This window comes from Glycine max, chromosome 13, assembly GCF_000004515.6.
Source record: "Glycine max cultivar Williams 82 chromosome 13, Glycine_max_v4.0, whole genome shotgun sequence".
NCBI classification, from domain to species: domain Eukaryota; kingdom Viridiplantae; phylum Streptophyta; class Magnoliopsida; order Fabales; family Fabaceae; genus Glycine; species Glycine max.
This window is the reverse complement of record NC_038249.2, coordinates 35,693,245-35,712,525: the sequence shown is the minus strand read 5'-3', so window position 1 is coordinate 35,712,525 and position 19,281 is coordinate 35,693,245. Positions and strand designations below refer to the sequence as shown.

Below are 19,281 nucleotides of genomic sequence, written 5' to 3'. Positions count from 1 at the left end.
AAACAATGAATAAAAACTAAATAAAAGTGTGAATCTAATAAAATATTAGATTTAATAAATCTTAAATACCTTTATACACTGAAATGTATTTTTAAGACAATTATGATATAATAAATTATAAAACAAAATACATATATAGAAAAAGAAAAAAAAAACTTATTTTGAAAATTACACATCGAAAATCAATTTTGATACTAAGTTTCCAAACAACATTTTAGTCCAAAATCAATTTTCAATATGTTATCCAAACAAAAATTACCTTATTATATGATAACACTGCTTTTAGGTGCATCAGATATATGGTACCAGACGCAAGATATTTGGCACCTGCGGCTGCTCTATGCACTATCGACTGTTTAGTTCCCAAAAATAATTCAACCATGCACATACTCTATTTTCAGACTATCATTTACTCTTATAGTGCATTTGGATTCACGCTTTTTATATGTACAAGGAGTTTTCCAAAAACACGTTCTTAAGCTCTTTTGACGCATTTATGCAGACTGGGAGGCTGCAGCAAACCCTAGCGGATTGCGTGGAGCGGCAAGGCAAGGCGTTGCATTCGGGAAAGGTTTCGACGGTGAGACTGTGTCCCGAACGCGCTTCCCGAGGCAGGTACTTCGATTTTCGTTCCAATTTCGTTCCCGCCTCTGTTGAATTCGCTCAGGTCTCGCCCCTCTGCACCACTCTGTACAAAGGCGGGTTCCGAATTCGAATGTGGAAGAAGTTGGTTTGACGGTGGCCACTGATCTTGATGGCAAAAGTGTTGAGAAAATGGCACCACATGTGAATGAACCAGTGTATGCTTGGAGAAATGATTCTTTTGTTGCTGCATTTCCTTCCGAAGTGGTTCGAATAACTTATGGCGTTAACTTTTCGCAGGTAAAGATAGGCTGATGATACATTGGATTGAGATTTGAGGATATCAATCATCAAAATTTTCTTGGCATGTCATTTAGAGATTTCTATGGGCTAGTTTGGATAAATTTCTCAAAAAGCACTTATAGGAGAAGAAAATTAAGAGATAAGAAGAATAAAATTTCTCGTATAAGTTAAAATTGGTTTATCCACCTCAGCTTTTTGGTTTATTTTACCTCCTCTTTTCTCCTATAAATACTTTTCAATAAGTTTATCCAGATTGGCCCTATGTCTTTATGTTTTTTTTTTAATATACTATCCTTACCAGACATCTATTATTAAACAAAGGGATTGTGTTTCATGGATTTGAGCATTACCCCTGTTAATCTGCTTCCCATCATGAGAACAATGTCTAGATTTGTGTCTAAAGTCAAGATTATAGCATTTAGTATTTTAGTTGTACAGATAAAAGGAACTTGGTTGCTGACTGGGTACATTTGGACATTTGGTTGAAGTATGCATTTTAAAGATATAAAATGCTAAATAAACTTCTGTAGAGGAAATGTAAAATGATGCTTACACTATAAAATGATGCCTTAGTATTTTTTTGTAGGGCTCATTATCCAAGGGAAATGTAATGCTTGGCAAGTTATTTTAAGTTAAATATATAAATCCTGATTCTGGATTTAGATATTTGTGTATGTTATTTTTATTTAACTTTAATACACAGACACCCAAACACACATGGTGCTATGTCCCAATGTCTTGTATTATGTACATTAGCCATGTCTATGTGTCTGTGTCCATGTCTATGTTTGTGTGCCACAAACACCTCTAAGTGCCAAGTTTCAACTGTCCAAACTCGAAGGTTTCGTTGTTGGCAGCCTCTCCATGTACCACTTGAAGCCCGCAGCACCTAAACATATTTGCTTTGTTGGAACTTGGGGGAATATGAGACACTCTTTTAGGCTGTTTTTCCACGGATTCATGTGTATTAGAGTACTGTAAGAGAGCTGCAGTTATTCAACTGCAGTCTCGGGTAGACTTAAGCTAGTTAGTTAGTTCACTAAGGTAGTTAGTTCCCCATGACAGCTGTCCTAATAACAGCACTGTCTATAAATACCAAACTGTACTCTTAAGTTCCCTCCTTTCTTTTGCAGGCACCTGTTATTGGCTGCTAGTGGTTTTCTACACCCCCCTTGGATAATTTGGTGTACACTTAAGGTGTGTTTATACACCCCTCTTAAGTTCCCTCCTTAAGTTCCCTCCTTTTCTATCTCTGTGGTTCCCGGTGAACCTCAGGTGTGTTTTCTGTTTGAATCTATGCTCTGTTCGTTTTGCAGTTCAAAACCATTCACAGAACCTAGTCTGAAAAGTTTTTTATTTCCTTTTCTTATTGTTTTATTTCTTTTTCTAATTTGTTGACAATATTCAGGTTGAATTGATTACTGCATTTAACAGACTTGTGCAGGGGCTGCCATCCTAACAGACATTGTATTTTGGGTTTGGGGTGTTATAGTCCCATTCTTACAAATTCCTTAACAGACTTGTGCAGGGGCTGCCATCCTAAGCTTTGTTCTACAACATTAGTTGTAAGCATATGTTGTTGTTCCCAAACAGGTGGCCATATCCCTTTCTGGAGCTTAATAACAAGTGGGCTCCTATATGGTGGGTGACACACAATATAAAATTGCTCAAGTCTTGCCTTATTTGAATTGCCTTTTACTGATTAAACTACATACAATGCAGGTATTTGTGCCTGGCAGTAATTCATGCCCCTTGCTATGGCGTGTATTATCTGATAGTGCAAGCCAAAAATACGATTCTCCCCAGATTGTTCCCTCAAGCATTTTTGTCATAGGAAGTTCCAGACTATGAAGGAATCCTCAGACTATGAAGCATGTTGAGAAAAGGAAAATGCCGGTGGAATTATACCCAAGGTGATGGAGACAATATTCAAGAGGGTTCAGACTATGAAGGAATCCTCAGAGTTTTTGATTAGGGTATCTTTTATCGAGGTAAACAATAATGCTTGATGAATTCTCTCTGTAATTGAAATTGAGCTTTTGAAACATGGAAGTTTGAACTGCTATATATTTTTTTGGTGAATTATTGAACTGCTATATTATGATGAATATTTTGTGGATAGTCAACAATGAATATCCAACAATGCCATGTGGCGTGCACGTAACCTAATGCCAATAGCAATTCTGTAGGGACACACAGGATTCTCAAATTAAGGTTCTGGTCTTTTATTAATTTTTTTGTTGTGATGTGAAATTTAAAGGATTTAAATACATTTTTGTGTTTATAATTTATTTCAATTCTGAATTTGGTTTTTATATTTGAAAAAAAATGAATTTTAATTCTTATAATTTTGCAAGTTTAAGATTTGTTGGGAGTGGTTGTTAGTTTTAAGCTTTTAAAATCATTAGAAATATCAGATTTAGGTGTAATATCTTATATATAATTATATTTATATGCTTGTGATATTTTTATTTTAATTGATATCGGAGTTTGCCTTCGTAAGCAATTTAATTTGCATTTTAAAGGTCATCAAGTGTTGCTAAGATGGAACTCTAGCTAATATTAATTAGTTTGAGATCTATTACATTTATAAAAGTTATAAATTTAAAAAGATATCTTTTTGTCTCTACCAAACCTTTGGATTAACATTCAAATTTTGAAATTCCTTGGAGAGTGGCAATTCCCGCTGCACTTCTTCCTCATTCCTGTCACAAAGATATCCACAAAGATATCTTTTTGTCTCTACCAAATCGTAACATTGATATTTCCTTGGACATGAATTTTTGTGTTGGGAAAAGGAGGCTAATGAATGAATCGGAAACAGAATTATGAGGACCCCAACTCCAACATTGAATGTTTTTGTAATTCCCAAACTGCCCATTAAATATTAATCTAAGCTTAGATCTACCTTCATCTAGCTTTAGTAAGTATAGTAGTAGTTGTACTAAATTATGTTGGCTACTAATCCCTTATCGATTGTCATGCAGACACCTTCCTTGTGTTTCCAGTAAAGGAAGAGAACTCCAAATGAGCTTTCCTGTTCAATAGGTCAATAAATTCTACTGTTTATTCTTTCTGTTGATTGAAACAGTCACCATGAACCACTACCTACTTCTAGCTAGTTCTGATAGTGTAACAGTTTTTAGATTCCAATTCACAACTGGTCTTCACATTCATGTCGTCTCTACTGCCACTCATAATATTAAATATTTTACTAATTGAATTGGTAATCATTTAGGACAGAACTTAGAGGTATTTATAGAGTTACTTTTGATTTTGTTTTCTAATCAAAATAGGAATTTATTTTGATAATCAATGTTGACTTTTAATACGAGCTTTTAATCACAACTGCATCTAAGTTTTGTTCAATCCTTTATCAACGTGGGTTTTTTTTTTCCTTGATCTTTCTCCTCGTTGTCCCTGACCGCATCAAAATGGTTTCTACTCTAAGTACAAGAAAATGTACTGATTGGAACAGCTTGGGCAAAAAAGTCAAATGGCCTCTCGTCACGACCATACAGGTTATTATTGTGCTATTTGGGATGTATTGACGTGGCTCCAAGAATGATGCTTACACTTGAGTAAGTAGGGACTGTGAAAGCTTGGTTCATGTACTCGAGTGCATACAATTAATACGAGTAATTAGTTACAAGAGAATAAATCATACAGTAATTAATCAACCACCCTAACTAATCATTTCCTTGAAGTAAAACCCGCTCCTCTGGTTCAGAAGCCAATTTCTTCGATCTTGGAGAAAGTTCGGCAGAGGAAATTGGAGATTTTATAGAAGTAGGTTGATTTGCGTTAAGATTGTTGTTGTTCATTGGGGTATGGATAAAATAAACATTTGTTTGTTTATTTTGGTCTATGGTGTATATGGATCTACATTTAATACGCATATTATGTACTTCTATCTCAAATTGAAAAGCGATTATATGAAAAAATATTAATTTAATTAAAATATATTAGTGATCATCCAATCATAATTATGATGTGATAAAATTATTAGCTTTTCCAATTATTACTTTAAAAAATCATATATAACACGAAACAATAATGGGTGAACCGAAACAATTCGTGCATTACACTGGTAATTGAATGATTGCTGCAATACGGTACTAGCAATTCATAAATACTCAGATTGCTCTTGATAAAAAAATAAAAATTCAGATTGGCTAAATATTATGAACATGATGCGAGATTTTTTTTATTTTTATTTTTTCTGTTCTTGGCACAAGTATCTTTTAGCTAAGTGAATCAATGTCTAATCTCCTTGGTAATTTCATAACTGACGTTAGTTTGAAATATTTTTACACAGGACATGATCGAATTCAAGATTTTTTCCTAAACAGATCCTCCCCGCAACGTTTAATATTAATTATAATAACATTTGCATTTATATAATTGTATTTGTGTACAAATAAAAAAGTATAAAATATGAATAAAACATCTAGGACAAACAGGTGTGAGAAGCACATCCAATTTGCAGCTGCCAGTTAGGGTTAAAATTCACACGTACGAAGCTTGGTCAAAAGCATGTGGGCGAAAGAGTTTGAGCCTACGCGGCACAACACCCACCATGCAATCCACAAACACTTTCTCTTTCAAGTATTTTCACTGGCTAGCTAGGCTTATAAATCAGGAACACCAACCGAAAAGAAAATTATCACGAATCTACAGCATCCATGATTCAGCTTGTACATATAATGGCAAAGCATATCTACTTATGTGGGGGAAGTTTTCAATATGCATGGGTTGCCCCAACAAAATCAGATGTGACTTCAAGAATGACATCTATATCTGAATTGGTCGCATTTGTTTTTTGCCTCATTTATTTTCAATTGTCCTTCAGTTTTGTGACCAAAAATGTTAAACAAAAATAGAAATGAAATCAGTACATAATAATTAATTAAAATTATTATGAGAATACTCATCTATAGCCTTGACTCTTGAGTTCAAAAGTTAACAATTTTGAAACAAGTTTTACATCCATCCATCATCCATGTCCTTTCAATAAAATACTATCTTCCATTTCTATTCATTTTTAATCGATTAAATTCAATAAGAATTTTATCGGTGCATATTACTTAACCAAGCATATATGATAGAGAATCCTGTGCATGAAACTAATTAAAAACATTCTGCAAAAAAGTGAAAAACTTAAAATACCAGGCATGTTATAACTTATAAGTTATAAGTACCCTCTAATAATTATAGTGGATCTAATTTCTGCATAGGAAAATACAAAATAATGTTCTTTTTATTCAAAGTTTTCAAATTTCTTTAACCATATCATTCATTTTATCTCTCTTTCTCCATTTCTTTCTTTTATTTTAAATTTTTGCTATACTCTATGAATAATATTATCCAAAAGTGAAACCATGCATTTTGGGGGATACTATTCTGTGGCGACAATTGGGTAAAGTACGTCCTAAAGAGACAAACATGACACTACTATGCGTATCTGTCCATGTTGAAACACAAAATTTAGTATGAAACACAACCAAAAGTTTGCTTTCATATAACAAAGCATAAACAATGCAGTCTCTAATGATTTCATATGCTTCTTTTTCGGAAAGACAATATTCGAATCTAGTGATATGAAAAAAAATACGTTTTTGTGTGTGCTTTTTCTGTTGACATGACACAAACTTAAGGTTTGTTACATTCAGCGTTGAGAAAATCTGCTCCCATAATATATTTTTATTAAAAAAATTACAATTAAGAAAGAAACAAAAAAAGAAAGATAGAAACGATAAATACTCCTAATATAAATTTGAATATTTACTTTGGATTCTTTTCCTTCTCTCAATTGGTTCACTTTTTTATTCTCTCTTTTCCATTGTTATGCAGTGATATTAACACACAATAATATATGAGTGTGATTGATGTTTTAATATTTTCCTAATTTTCATTAAAATATATTTTTGTTTTAAATTGTAACAATTATTTTTAAAAAATTGAGTTAAATTATATTATTTATTACTGTTATTATTAATATGTCATTATCTTCAAATTCAAATAAAAACTTATTTTATTATTGTTATAATTATACTATTTTCTTCAATTTCAAATCAAATTAATGCTGTTTTTATATTTATATATTAATTTGATTTCTTGAAAAAAACATAATAAAGTGGTTTTCATTTATATAATAAAATAAGATTAGTATATATATAAATATCTCCCTAGACATTTGCTGAAGTTAAAATGTTACTAAGATATAATGAGATGAAATAGAGAGATGAAAAAAATCGTAAAAAATTTCACCTAACATAACTGTTTCCCAGTAACGGCAACTTTTGCTTCTTCTCATACACGTACAAGTGTACGTAACAACTGCTTTAAGACAGGATACAGAGGATAGAAGAATGTTGCAACAAAAAACGTTAATTTACAAAAGCTGTAACTTCTACATTCATTTGCAATTCCCAAATATACCAAATAGACAGTTATTACAAAGTTGAAGGGTCGTGAAAACACCAATTGTACATGTTGGTATCACTAGGACAAAACATATGCCACAAATAATACTAGTCATTTTGCCTTCCATTCACCGCCACTTGTTTTTCCTTTCACTTTTATTTTTTCAAAATCTATTCTCGTTTAGGTTCCATTTGTTTGGACAGAGAGAGAAAAAAAAAATAACAGTAAAATAATGTGGAATTCACATTTTTACGCTTTACCTTAATTTAAAATTTTATCTCATTTCACTTTCTTTCTATTTATTTCCGACTTACAGAATGGTCCCTTAAAGACAACTGCTTAATCCCTTATAGGGAAAAAAAGAAAAGATTTGTTTATGCTAAGTAAGGCTTTCTCTCTCTCTTTTTTTTTCTTTTTTTTTTTTTTTACTTTGACTCTGATTAAACGTAGAAAAGCCAAATGGTGGGATCATCAGTAATCAATTGTCCATGTTGGTAATCAATTGGCTATATCGTAAACCCCCAAATTCTGTTACTGAAGAGCAATTTTCATCGTCAAAGGAATTATGTGTGTATGGATGTATCAAATTCAGTATCTTAAAATAATAAAGATACTGAGCTGAAAAAGATGGATATGTATGGTCAGTGGTCACACTGGTGAGGCATAAAGAAACTGAAACTGGCTGTCTTTGAGCATTGACTCAGAAGAGTACCAAAAATCCAAAGCTGGAACAAACAGAAACTTTGATGATCATTCACAAATCACAATAAAACTGATTAATGCCCATTTCAGCACAGCCTGTAAGAGGTCCTTGAAATTTTTTTGAGAGAAGAAACCGACAATTTTAACATGACTAATAATTCCAAGTTTCCAACCATCCCATGTGGCTCCCTACTCCTTTCACTGAATTCTGTGCTTGCCTAGTCACTCTGCTATTCTTTTTTCTCTGCCCCCTCTTTTTTTTTTTTTTTTTTTTTTTCTTGTTAGTTAAAGGCACTGTCCCAAGAAAAATTCTAGAGTACTGCATTCTGTGAATCTGGTTTTCAGTATGTGGGAATCTGAGAGTGAGTCGGCTGCAACACACAAATATGGGGGTGGACTTCTCACTTCAACTAACGATGGTGTCAAGACAGAAGGATTTGTGCAAAGAGGCCACTCTTGGTATGTTAGTTAAATTCATAATTAGTAGTACCCTTTGAAGCTGTCACAACCACTAATTGACTATGAATCCAAATTTTAGTACACAGGTAGAAAATAAGATTGGAAGTTCTGCTAATATTGTTTGTACTAGTAAATTATTTATCCACTTTATGTCTTGAAAAACTAGCTTTATTTATAGTTATAGAGCATGTGAGCTGCTTAAAATTCTAGTCTCTAATTTTCATGCAGGTATGTTGCTACTGATATTCCAAGTGACTTTCTTGTTCAAATTGGAGAAGCTAACTTTCACTTGCACAAGGTAGCTATCTATTTTTCTTGCCCAAGGTTCGAAATTTCGTGATTTCCATTGCTTTTTATATATTAAGAGATCAGAAACTATTCATTTGTGCTGTTGAGTTTTGTTGTTTACTTTTCTTCTTCCCCCTTTTGGTGTGAAAGTATCCCTTGGTATCTCGAAGTGGAAAGCTGAGTAGAGTCATATACGAATCCCACGACCCAGATTTGAATAAGATAGTTATGGATGATATCCCTGGTGGGGAAGAGGCTTTTGAGCTTGCGGCCAAGTTCTGCTATGGAATTGCTGTTGATTTAACAGCAGGCAACATCTCAGGTCTAAGATGTGCGGCAGAGTACCTTGAAATGACTGAGGACCTTGAGGAAGGGAATCTTATATTCAAGGCAGAAGCATTCCTTAGCTATGTTGTTTTGTCTTCATGGAGAGACTCCATAGTAGTGTTGAAAAGCTGCGAGAAGCTGTCACCTTGGGCGGAAAACCTTCAAATTGTTCGCAGATGCAGCGAGTCCATCGCTTGGAAAGCTTGCGCCAATCCCAAAGGGATAAGGTGGTCCTACACTGGAAGAACTGCAAAAATTTCTAGCCCAAAATGGAATGATATGAAGGACTCAAGCCCAAGTAGGAACCAGCAGGTTCCTCCAGATTGGTGGTTTGAAGATGCCTCAATCCTTAGGATTGATCACTTTGTTAGAGTCATCACTGCCATCAAGGTAAAGGGCATGAGATTTGAATTGGTTGGTGCTTCAATAATGCATTATGCAACTAAGTGGCTACCGGGATTGATTAGTGACACAGCAACCCCTGGTGATGAAGCAAGCAACTGCAGCTTGAGTAACAGTAGTAGTAGTGGCGGCGGTAGCTGGAAAAGTGGACTTCATATGGTTGTGACTAGAACAAAAGATGACAACACTTCAAGTCTTCAAGCTAAAGAGCAAAGGATGATCATAGAGAGCCTTGTCAGCATTATTCCACCTCAGAAGGACAGTGTCTCATGCAGCTTCCTTCTTAGGCTGCTGAGAATGGCAATCATGTTAAAGGTTGCACCTGCACTGGTCACTGAGTTAGAGAAAAGGGTGGGAATGCAGTTTGAGCAGGCTACACTGGCTGATCTTTTGATTCCTTCTTATAATAAAGGAGAGACTATGTATGATGTGGATCTTGTTCAGAGGCTGTTAGAGCATTTTATTGTTCAGGAACAGACTGAAAGTTCAAGTCCAAGCAGAAATTCCTTTTCTGATAAACAGCATATGGGAATGGGAATGGGAATGGGATGCATCCTAAATGCCAAGGCAAGAGTGGCAAGGCTTGTTGACAGTTATCTTACAGAGGTGTCCAGAGATAGGAACCTTTCCCTTACCAAGTTTCAGGTACTTGCAGAGGCTTTGCCTGAGTCAGCTAGGACCTGTGATGATGGACTTTACAGAGCAATTGATTCCTATCTTAAGGTAATTTCTTGGGAAAATTAAAACAAAAACTGTTATTTAACCTCCTCTTTTTTAATAATTTTGAATTACCTAGTGTTGCACCTCATTATTACTTGAAATTTTGATAAAACATTGTGGTCAAATTTGAAATTAAAAAATGGATTTCATTCATGCTACCATAGCAGGCTTCTTGTTCTCATCACAAAGAAGGGAAAAGTTGATTAGTGGCTCTGTTTGTTATTGGCGATATATTTGATCTAGAGAATACTGTTTCCTGATTCTCCCATGAACTAACCAGATTTAGGATATGTGTGCCTATGTCACAGATATAAGAGTGGCCTTACCCGACTCGAACAAGATTGTTTGCGGTAGAAGTTAAGATATATGTGGTTAAGAAAAAAATATATCACAGATAGAAGATCATTAAACATAAGACCAATCAATTCCCTAGCAAAATAATTTTTTATGTTTTATTTATACACAGAAGGTTAGTTTTATATTTTTAATGTTATAATTTGTTTTCTAAAGATTTTGAATTACCTAGAGTTGCATCTCATTATTGATTATACTAGGAATTTTGGTAAAACAGGCATGGTGAAATTTGAAATAAAAAATTGGATTTCATGCCACCTTGGAAATTTAGCATGCTGCTTGTTCTCATCACAATAAAGGGAAAAATTGATTGGTGGATCTTTCTTTCAGTGGCAATACATTTGATTTACCATATCACAGAGTTATCACCAGATATAAAATCAAACAACTCCATGGTAAAATGATTCTTCTTTTTGTACACACACAAACACATAAGGTTGGTTTTATATCTATTGGTTTGGCAAGGATGATAAAAAACAAACAAATAAGAACTTCTGAGAAAATATCTTGATGAGTTCTTGATCAATCGCTCATTGTAGAAGGATGAGTAGGAATGTGTAGTAGCTTAGCTTCTGAATTTCTTACATGTGCAACAAATTAACAGGCACACCCTACACTTTCTGAGCATGAAAGGAAGCGACTATGCCGTGTAATGGATTGTCAAAAACTCTCCATTGATGCTTGCCTTCATGCTGCCCAAAATGAAAGGCTTCCATTAAGGGTTGTTGTGCAAGTTCTATTCGCTGAACAGGTAAAGATAAGCAATGCACTAGCCAGCAGTTCTGTGAAAGATGTTGAATCTGAGAGTCATGCAATGGTTACAAACCGGAAAACACTTCTTGAAGGGACACCACAATCATTCCAAGAAGGATGGACAGCTGCTAAAAAAGACATCAACACACTAAAGTTTGAGCTTGAGAGTGTGAAAGCCAAGTACATGGAGCTTCAAAATGATCTGGCTAGTTTGCAGAAACAATTTGATAAGATGCTAAAGCAGAAGCATACTTCTGCGTGGAGCAGTGGGTGGAAGAAACTCAGCAAACTTGGAAGGACAACACATTTAGTGGAAAATCAGGATGATTCTCCTAAGATTCCAGATTCACTTGAACAAAACAGAAAGACTACTAGAAGGTGGAGAAACTCAATATCCTGATACCTGAAATATGAGAATTCTCTATTTCTTTGAAATTGATTCTTCTTCCCTCTTCATATCTTATAGCAGTTGCTTCTAGCTAAATTGTAAACAAAGCTAGTCATATTTTTCCAAGTGTGAATTCTACTGGTACTCCAATCACGACTGAATCCTCCTTTTTTATGCTGTTTTTTCAGATAAAAAAATGTGTTATGTGTGCATATTTAAAAATCTATAGTTAAGTTACGCTGGACAAAACAGACACTTGGATTTCCATTTGTACACAAAGTTTCCTTTTGTTTCTGATGCACTAAATTATTACTGACAGATCGAAGATTAACAGAAAGATTATACTAAACAATAATCAACTGATATTAGACAAATTAAAGTAAACAGGACTATCTAACAATAATCATATGATGCATGATTTCATAAGAGAATTAACAGTTGGCAGCCAGAAAAATAGCTAATGCCAATATTGTTTCAGTTCAGTCTGGTTTCACATGACATTAAGATATATACGCTAATTGAGAAAGATAGAAAAGAAGGTGAAACATTACAATAAAATGAAAATACATAAAGTTGAAGACCATTTTGGTTTTCACTTATAGATGCTTAATAGGGGATACATAATGCATGGGAATATCAATTTGAACCAGTAAGGAGATTTTTATTATATTTTTTTATATTTTTCATTACGCTTATTATTTTATTTTAATTTATTATCTCTATTTTTTTTCGCATTTCTTAGGTTTAACGAAAAGATTCAATTCAAGCACTAAAAAGAGAAAATAATAACAAAATGTTTATAGATACAGTTTATAGAAAAGAACTTGTCCAGAAGCAGTGAACTAGAAAGAAAAACGAAACATGATTAGATATTCCAACATAAATCATGTTATCCTGCATAAAAATAGTGATAGAGTTGTAATGTGACAAGACAAAAGGGTTCCACGAGTCCAAATTGGCAACAAGTAAATCTTTCAATAAGATTAGATCAACGTGAAGAATTTTCATTGATGCTTTCATCATCATCAGCTACAGTTTACCGCCAATCACAAAGGACTATCATGGCAATTGACAAATTGCTTAGAACATATACCAAACCAGGATAGAGGAAAAATAATTAATCTGTTAATTATTATCTTTCAGTGCTAGTCTTCTTCTTTGTGCTCATTTGGAAGCACTTTTTATTTGGCATGAGAAAGACAGCGCTAATATAATCACTAATTTTCCAACCAACTCATAATTATTAGAGCATCCAGTTTAAAAGGTCGGTGCCTAGAACCATTTCTGATCAACAGTGACCATAAATGATTTGTAGGCCTTCATATTAGTCATGAGATTCCAGAAGTTGTCATTGCACCGCATGATGGCCAATCTCAATGTCAAATGCTTCATAATTGCATGTTTTGCTAGCCAACAAGAAGACAAGGACTTTAGTATTTGGCAAAAGGGTGGGTTAATCTAATCCAATATTTCAATTTACCCTGAAAAAAAACAACACAATGGTTGAAAATTTGCTCCTCTGTATATATGTAGGAATATTAGGCATTCTGTTTGAATCCAAATTTTAAGTTGCTGAAGATTTTCATTTCTAGAGGTGCACAAATAGTGACAAGAGCAAGCAATACCAGCAACTATGGTTTGGATGCATAGGGTGTAGTAGCATTTAGCACCATTATCAATTTCAAACAGGAGGGCCTGCCATTATGAACAATGCAATACGTGAGTACACGATAATTGAATAATAACATTGAAACAACGTTCATGGCTGAAGCAATACCATCAATCATGCTTAATTTAAATTGAACTAGACCTAACAGCAGAAATATATTGCAGATACACAAAAATGGTATCATTCCAACTAATTATAAATGTGATATTTTTTTTCTTTCGTTATTGTTACTGCTAAACGTAATTTTTGTAAATTAAAATTATTCTAATGTTATTTGATATTAACTATCTCAAAGAATAGTGAAATGTTAGAAATACTTAATTATAAGAGTTTGATAATATCGTAATTGATAAAAACATAACACAAGATTTCATAAATTATATTAAATATAAATTTCGCCTAAAATTTCAGATTTGTTTTGTCACAGTTCTACACTTAAGGAAGGTGCATGTACCCCGTACGCAGTACCAGTAGGTACATGAATGAGGATTAAAAGAAAACAAACAGAGCAATATAATACTTAAACCAACAACCTCGACATTATTAGTTTCCTTTCCGAGTAAACTACTATTTTAATCCCTAAGATTGTAAAGTAGTCATAATAGTCCCTAAAATTAAAAATATATAAAATAAATCTTTGAAACCAAAATTTGTTAGTTATCTTAGTCGTTAGCGTTACTTTTGTTAAGGACTATTATAGTAGTAAGAACAATCAATAAGATTATAGCATTAGTCATATTAGTCCTTACGCTAGTTTGTTAAGGATTTTGTGGATAAAAATTTATTTATCACTTTTATTTCTAATCCCAATATCAAGTTGTTTATAAATTGGAATAAAAAATTATATGGTAAAAACAAAAATCACTATATTTGTAAGATATAAAACATATTTAAGTTTTTTTTTAAATAATGTTTGCTTTTTATCAATTATTCGTCTTATATATTACTTTTTAAATTGTTCCTTAAAACTTTAAATTATCCTTTCCAACGAAGTGAAATTTCTAAAATATACGATCTTACTAGTTGATAAGTAATGATTGAAAATTTAACCATAATTTTCTTTTGGTGACATATAACTTCGACCAAAGTCCTCGGTCCTTCCCAATCTAATAAGCAAAATGTGAAAGTTGCTTAAGAAATGAATTGATGGCAGGTGACCCTAATTAACTGGCGATTATTGAAAGCATTAGCATACTTGTCATATGGTTGAATGGTTATAATTAAAACAATTATGATGATTGATGACAATAGCATATTGTCGAAACGAAAGTCACAGTTCAGTAGAGCCGAGACATAAACATGTGTCATTCACTCATGAATAATGTAATACACTCATTAACATCGTAATTTGTTGTTAGCTAGTCATTGAAATGAAACCAAACCCGAGGGCCCAATTGCCCCCACAAAAGTGAGCACATTGGCACGAGGTACATGGAATGAATGATACAATAGCATGACCATAAAAACAAGAGAGTTATGCAAATGGTAGATCCATCAAGTGCAACATGCATTTTTAGCCCACTAACTACAATCATCCAATCTAATATATTACACCCGTGCATTTGATGAAAAGCCAAAAGAAGGAGAAGAAAATACTCGAAATTTATTAAAAAAAAGGGGGCATTACCATCCAATAATTCATGTATAATATTGTAAATTATATGCATGGTGCTATACCATTTTGCTTGGAGTGGAAGGCACAAGCACCAAATACCAAAAATCTATCATGAGGTCCTCCCTTTCGGTTACAGCTACACCAAAGTGCGGTTGGATTTCAGAGACTGGATGCTAGCTAGAATTAAGGGATTCATTTAAACTTTATCATTAAAGAAAATATACATGAAATTGATTGCTTTGTGATTTTATCTCTTTTTAAAGGCAAAGGAAAAAAAAATTTAACCTTTAGGCTCCGCAACATTTTCCCCTGCAAATGTTATTTCAGTGAGCTTTGTAAGAGGCACTAATAGTAGTTGCCCGAGTAAATAGATTTTGTAAGCAAAATGTCAAATTATTAACTGAAAAAACTAAAACGCGGTTACAAGATATTTGTTCTGGAATTGTGGAATGCACTGCTTGAACGCAACTTTAGCAGTATTAGTGGTTGGAATATTGGAAATGATTTACAATGTAAAATTAGACTGTTGAAAAGCATTCATGATAGTTTAATCATCAGTGCATTGATAGATATAACATCTTTTCACCGTTAAAATTTGGAAGGTCTAGTGATGGGAATGCAGCGTTGACAATTTGAAATATTTTCCCTCATTCGAATATTATAGTAGTTAATAGTCTAATCTGTGGTTCCAAAACTAGAAATAACTCACTTCTTCATTCAAAACATGTAAACTTTTATCTCATTTTTTTAACTGTTGTATTTTGAATTTTTCTTGTATTTCTGAATGTGTATATGTATGCAAGTTTTATCAAATAGTTAACCACGTTGAAAGTAAATTGTGATTTCTAGTAAACTTTATATATAATGTCAAGGTTTCAATATTGGAGTCACCATTTTGAGAACTTTACCCGATATCACTCTTAAAGATTAGTGTCATAATTGGTCAAGGACCAAGTGTCTGCTTGTTTAACCTTCTTTCTGCCACTACCACAAAAATAGCGCATCACAAGGCATTCTTACACTTAAAATTGGTTTAGGTGATGATACTTACACCTAAAATTCTCTTCACTGTTTTTACATTGTTTATTTGTAAAAAAAAAATTAAAAAAATCCTGATGGATTTTTTATTTATTTCTTGCTTTAGTATTATACAACTCGAATTTATATGATGTTTTGAGTCTAAGCACAAGAATTAAAGTTCAACATGCAGATTCAAGAGTTTTTCTACCCAAGTAACATTGGCCTCTTTTTCCTCGAGCTCCACAGGAGAGTCAGTATGCTTATTAAGAAGCAATTGCATACTTGGGGTATTTGATTCATGGGCCTGTTATTGCTGCTACTACAGGCATTTGAATTCTGCACTTCCTTAGTCGAATTTTGCACCTCCTATTGCATTTCGGAATGGATTTTCTAGAATACAATGGGAGTTGCTGGATTCAATAATTAGTGTGTAAGAAACAAATGCCACTACTGCAATATCATGGGACCAGTGTTGTTAAATGGCGGCCATGGCGGTTTTCCATGGCGGGTTTGCGAAAAAACGCCACCGAATAGCGGTGGCGTGGCGGGTTTGGGATGGCGGCGCCATGGCGGGATGGCGGAAATGGCGGAAATCTTCGGCTTTTGTCCGCGGTAGGAGTTGGGCCGACCCGACCCAACCCTACCCGGTTAGTCATTAAATTAAAAACCTTCCACAGCTTGCGTTCAGAACACCTAACCGTCCCTCCAACAGCTTCCATTCCCTCCCGAACCTGCCTGCGTCCCTCCCGAACCCCGCCGCTCCCAGCCGCCGCCGCGACACCACCCCCTCCCCGCCGCACCCAGCCGCCGCCGCGACGAGGCCCGCAACGCACGAACGGCGCCGACGACCTCCGACGACGAGCCCCGGCAACGCGCGACACCCCCCATTTCTCTGTCTCGCGAAAGAAGACGACGAAGAAGAGGAAGGAAGAAGACGCGGGTCAGCTGATCTGTTTCTTTTTTTTTTTTTTGGGCTTTTTGCTGTTGACACCCCCCATTTTTCTGTCTACAACTTTTTTTTCCTTTTGCTATTTGACACCCCCCGTTTTACTGTCTACAGCTTTTTTTTTCCTTTTGCTATTTGACACCCCTTTTTACTGTTAACAGTCCCTTTTTTTTTCGTATTTGACACCACAATTTTTTTTTTCTGTTCAGACCTCTTTTAAATGGCTGAACCATCATCCGCTGCTGCTACTGCAAGTGCAACGAGGAAAAATAAGGCAGACCCAGGCTGGAAATATTGCCATTCACTAGTGGAAGGAGATACAAACACCATTGTTTGTAATTTTTGTGGAAAAATCACTAAGGGAGGAATAACCCGAGCCAAACAACACCTGATTGGGAAGTCGGGCAACGTTGCAGCTTGCAAGAAAACTCCCCCAAATGTAATCGAAGAGTTGAAGGAATATATGGCTACAAAAAAAAGTGGGACCACTTACAGTACTTCTGGCAGTGGTAATATGGCAAATATAAGAGATTTTGAATTTGGTGAACCGATTGGATGTGATGGAAGTGAAGAAGATGAGTTTGCGGACTCTTGTAATGCTGCTGCAAGTGCAAAGACAAAATGTGGGACTAAAAAAGGACCAATGGACAAATTCTGTAAGAATCCAGAAAATGCAATCAATCGGAGAAAAATGGAGATGCTGAGGCAAATGAACATAAGAGAGTCAATGGATAAGAATGAAGTATTGAAGGTGCATCAACATATTGCTCGCTTTTGGTACCAAGCAGGTTTGTCATTCAACCTCATTAAATTGAAAAGCTTTGAGAACATGGTTGCAGCCATTGGTCAATATGGGCCACATTTGCCCATTCCTAGCTATCATGACATCAGAGTTCCACTCTTGAAGAAGGAAGTTGAATATACTGAAAATTTGATGAAAGGCCATAGGGAGCAATGGGTCAAGTATGGTTGTACTATTATGTCCGATGCATGGACTGATCGGAAACAAAGATGCATCATTAATTTTTTGATTAACTCTCAAGCTGGTACCATGTTTTTGAAGTCTGTTGATGGCTCTGATTTTGTGAAGACAGGTGAAAAGCTTTTTGAGTTGCTTGATGCCATTGTGGAGGAAGTTGGAGAAGAGAATGTTGTTCAAGTTGTAACCGATAATGGGAGCAACTATGTTTTAGCGGGTAAGTTGTTGGAGGAGAAAAGGAAACATATTTATTGGACTCCTTGTGCAGCTCATTGTATTGATTTGATGCTTGAAGATATTGGGAAGCTTCCCTTGATAAGGAAGACCATTAGAAGATCTATGCCCATTCTAGTACCTTAAGTTTGTTGAGAAATTTTACAAACAAGAGGGAATTGGTGAGACATGCTATTACTAGATTTGCCACTTCTTATCTAACCTTGGAAAGGCTTCACAAAGAGAAAGCCAATATTAGAAAAATGTTTACTTCTGATGAATGGACCTTGAACAAGCTATCTAAGGAGCCTAAGGGAAAAGAAGCTGCAAAGGTAGTGCTCATGCCTTCTTTTTGGAATAGTGTGGTTTACACTCTTAAAGTCATGGCTCCACTTGTGAAAGTGCTTCGTCTTGTGGATGGTGAAAGGAAACCAGCCATGGGCTATATTTATGAAGCAATGGACAAGGCAAAAGAAACAATTATGAAGTCTTTCAACAACAATGAAAGCAAGTACAAAGATGTGTTTGAAATCATTGATAAAAGATGGAATTGTCAGCTTCATAGGCCATTGCATGCAGCTGCCCACTTCTTAAATCCAGAGTTCTTTTATGACAACACTGACTTAGAGTTTGATTTTGAGGTCACCAATGGTTTGTTTGAGTGCATTAAGAAGTTGATTCCACAATTTGATGTGCAACAGAAAATTCTAACCGAGTTGCATCTTTACAAGATTGGTGCTGACCACTTTGGTTCCGACTTTGCAATGGCTCAAAGGAAAACTCATTCTCCTAGTAAGAAACTTTTATCATACTATTTTTTTTATGTATTAGTGTTAGAATTCAGAATTCTAAGTTATGCTCTTGGTTGGTAATTGGTATTGCAGCATATTGGTGGCGAATGTTTGGGTCACAAACTCCAAATTTGCAGAAGCTGACTATTAAGATTTTGAGTTTGACTTGCAGTGCTTCAAGATGTGAAAGAAATTAGAGTGTGTTTGAGCAAGTAATTGTGATAAAACTCTAACTATACTTTTTAATTTTATTTAATTTTGATGATCAAGTTATATTTGGAGTATATTTGAGATTGAAATCAACATTTATTTGTTATGTTGTAGATTCATTCCAAAAAAAGAAA

The 19,281-nt window shown here is 34.6% G+C and overlaps 1 protein-coding gene and 1 long non-coding RNA gene across 7 annotated transcripts; both read left to right on the top strand.

Annotated features, from left to right (window-relative positions):
• The first annotated feature begins 257 nt into the window (after positions 1–257).
• On the top strand, positions 258–5,219 carry LOC102659460 (uncharacterized). Of its 5 annotated transcripts, XR_005887971.1 has the most exons (5): positions 267–882; positions 2,019–2,082; positions 2,320–2,526; positions 2,608–2,876; positions 5,204–5,219. It is a non-coding gene; the product is annotated as an uncharacterized lncRNA (long non-coding RNA). The 5 variants fall into 5 exon arrangements; XR_001384214.3 differs by lacking the exon at positions 5,204–5,219 and having other exon boundaries at positions 258–882; positions 2,019–2,160; positions 2,294–2,526; positions 2,608–2,950; XR_001384216.3 differs by lacking the exon at positions 5,204–5,219 and having other exon boundaries at positions 260–882; positions 2,019–2,160; positions 2,608–2,950.
• Positions 5,220–7,763: 2,544 nt separating this feature from the next.
• LOC100820028 (root phototropism protein 3) lies at positions 7,764–11,830 on the top strand. 2 transcript variants are annotated; one of them, XM_006594616.4, is made up of 4 exons: positions 7,764–8,472; positions 8,701–8,770; positions 8,911–10,212; positions 11,168–11,830. In XM_006594616.4, exons 1-4 carry the CDS (start codon positions 8,360–8,362, stop codon positions 11,714–11,716), a joined length of 2,034 nt encoding a protein of 677 aa, XP_006594679.1. In that variant the 5' UTR covers positions 7,764–8,359; the 3' UTR covers positions 11,717–11,830. The 2 variants fall into 2 exon arrangements, with proteins under 2 accessions (XP_006594679.1, XP_040864299.1); XM_041008365.1 differs by having other exon boundaries at positions 8,460–8,558.
• The last annotated feature ends 7,451 nt before the right edge of the window (positions 11,831–19,281 follow it).

Bases quoted from the DNA above. Each gene is read 5' to 3' on its own strand.
- LOC100820028 (XM_006594616.4), top strand. From the start codon at position 8,360: ATGTGGGAATCTGAGAGTGAGTCGGCTGCAACACACAAATATGGGGGT. The intron at 8,473-8,700 runs GTATGTTAGTTA...ATTTTCATGCAG, and splicing joins GTGCAAAGAGGCCACTCTTG to GTATGTTGCTACTGATATTC. The intron at 8,771-8,910 runs GTAGCTATCTAT...TTGGTGTGAAAG, and splicing joins CTAACTTTCACTTGCACAAG to TATCCCTTGGTATCTCGAAG.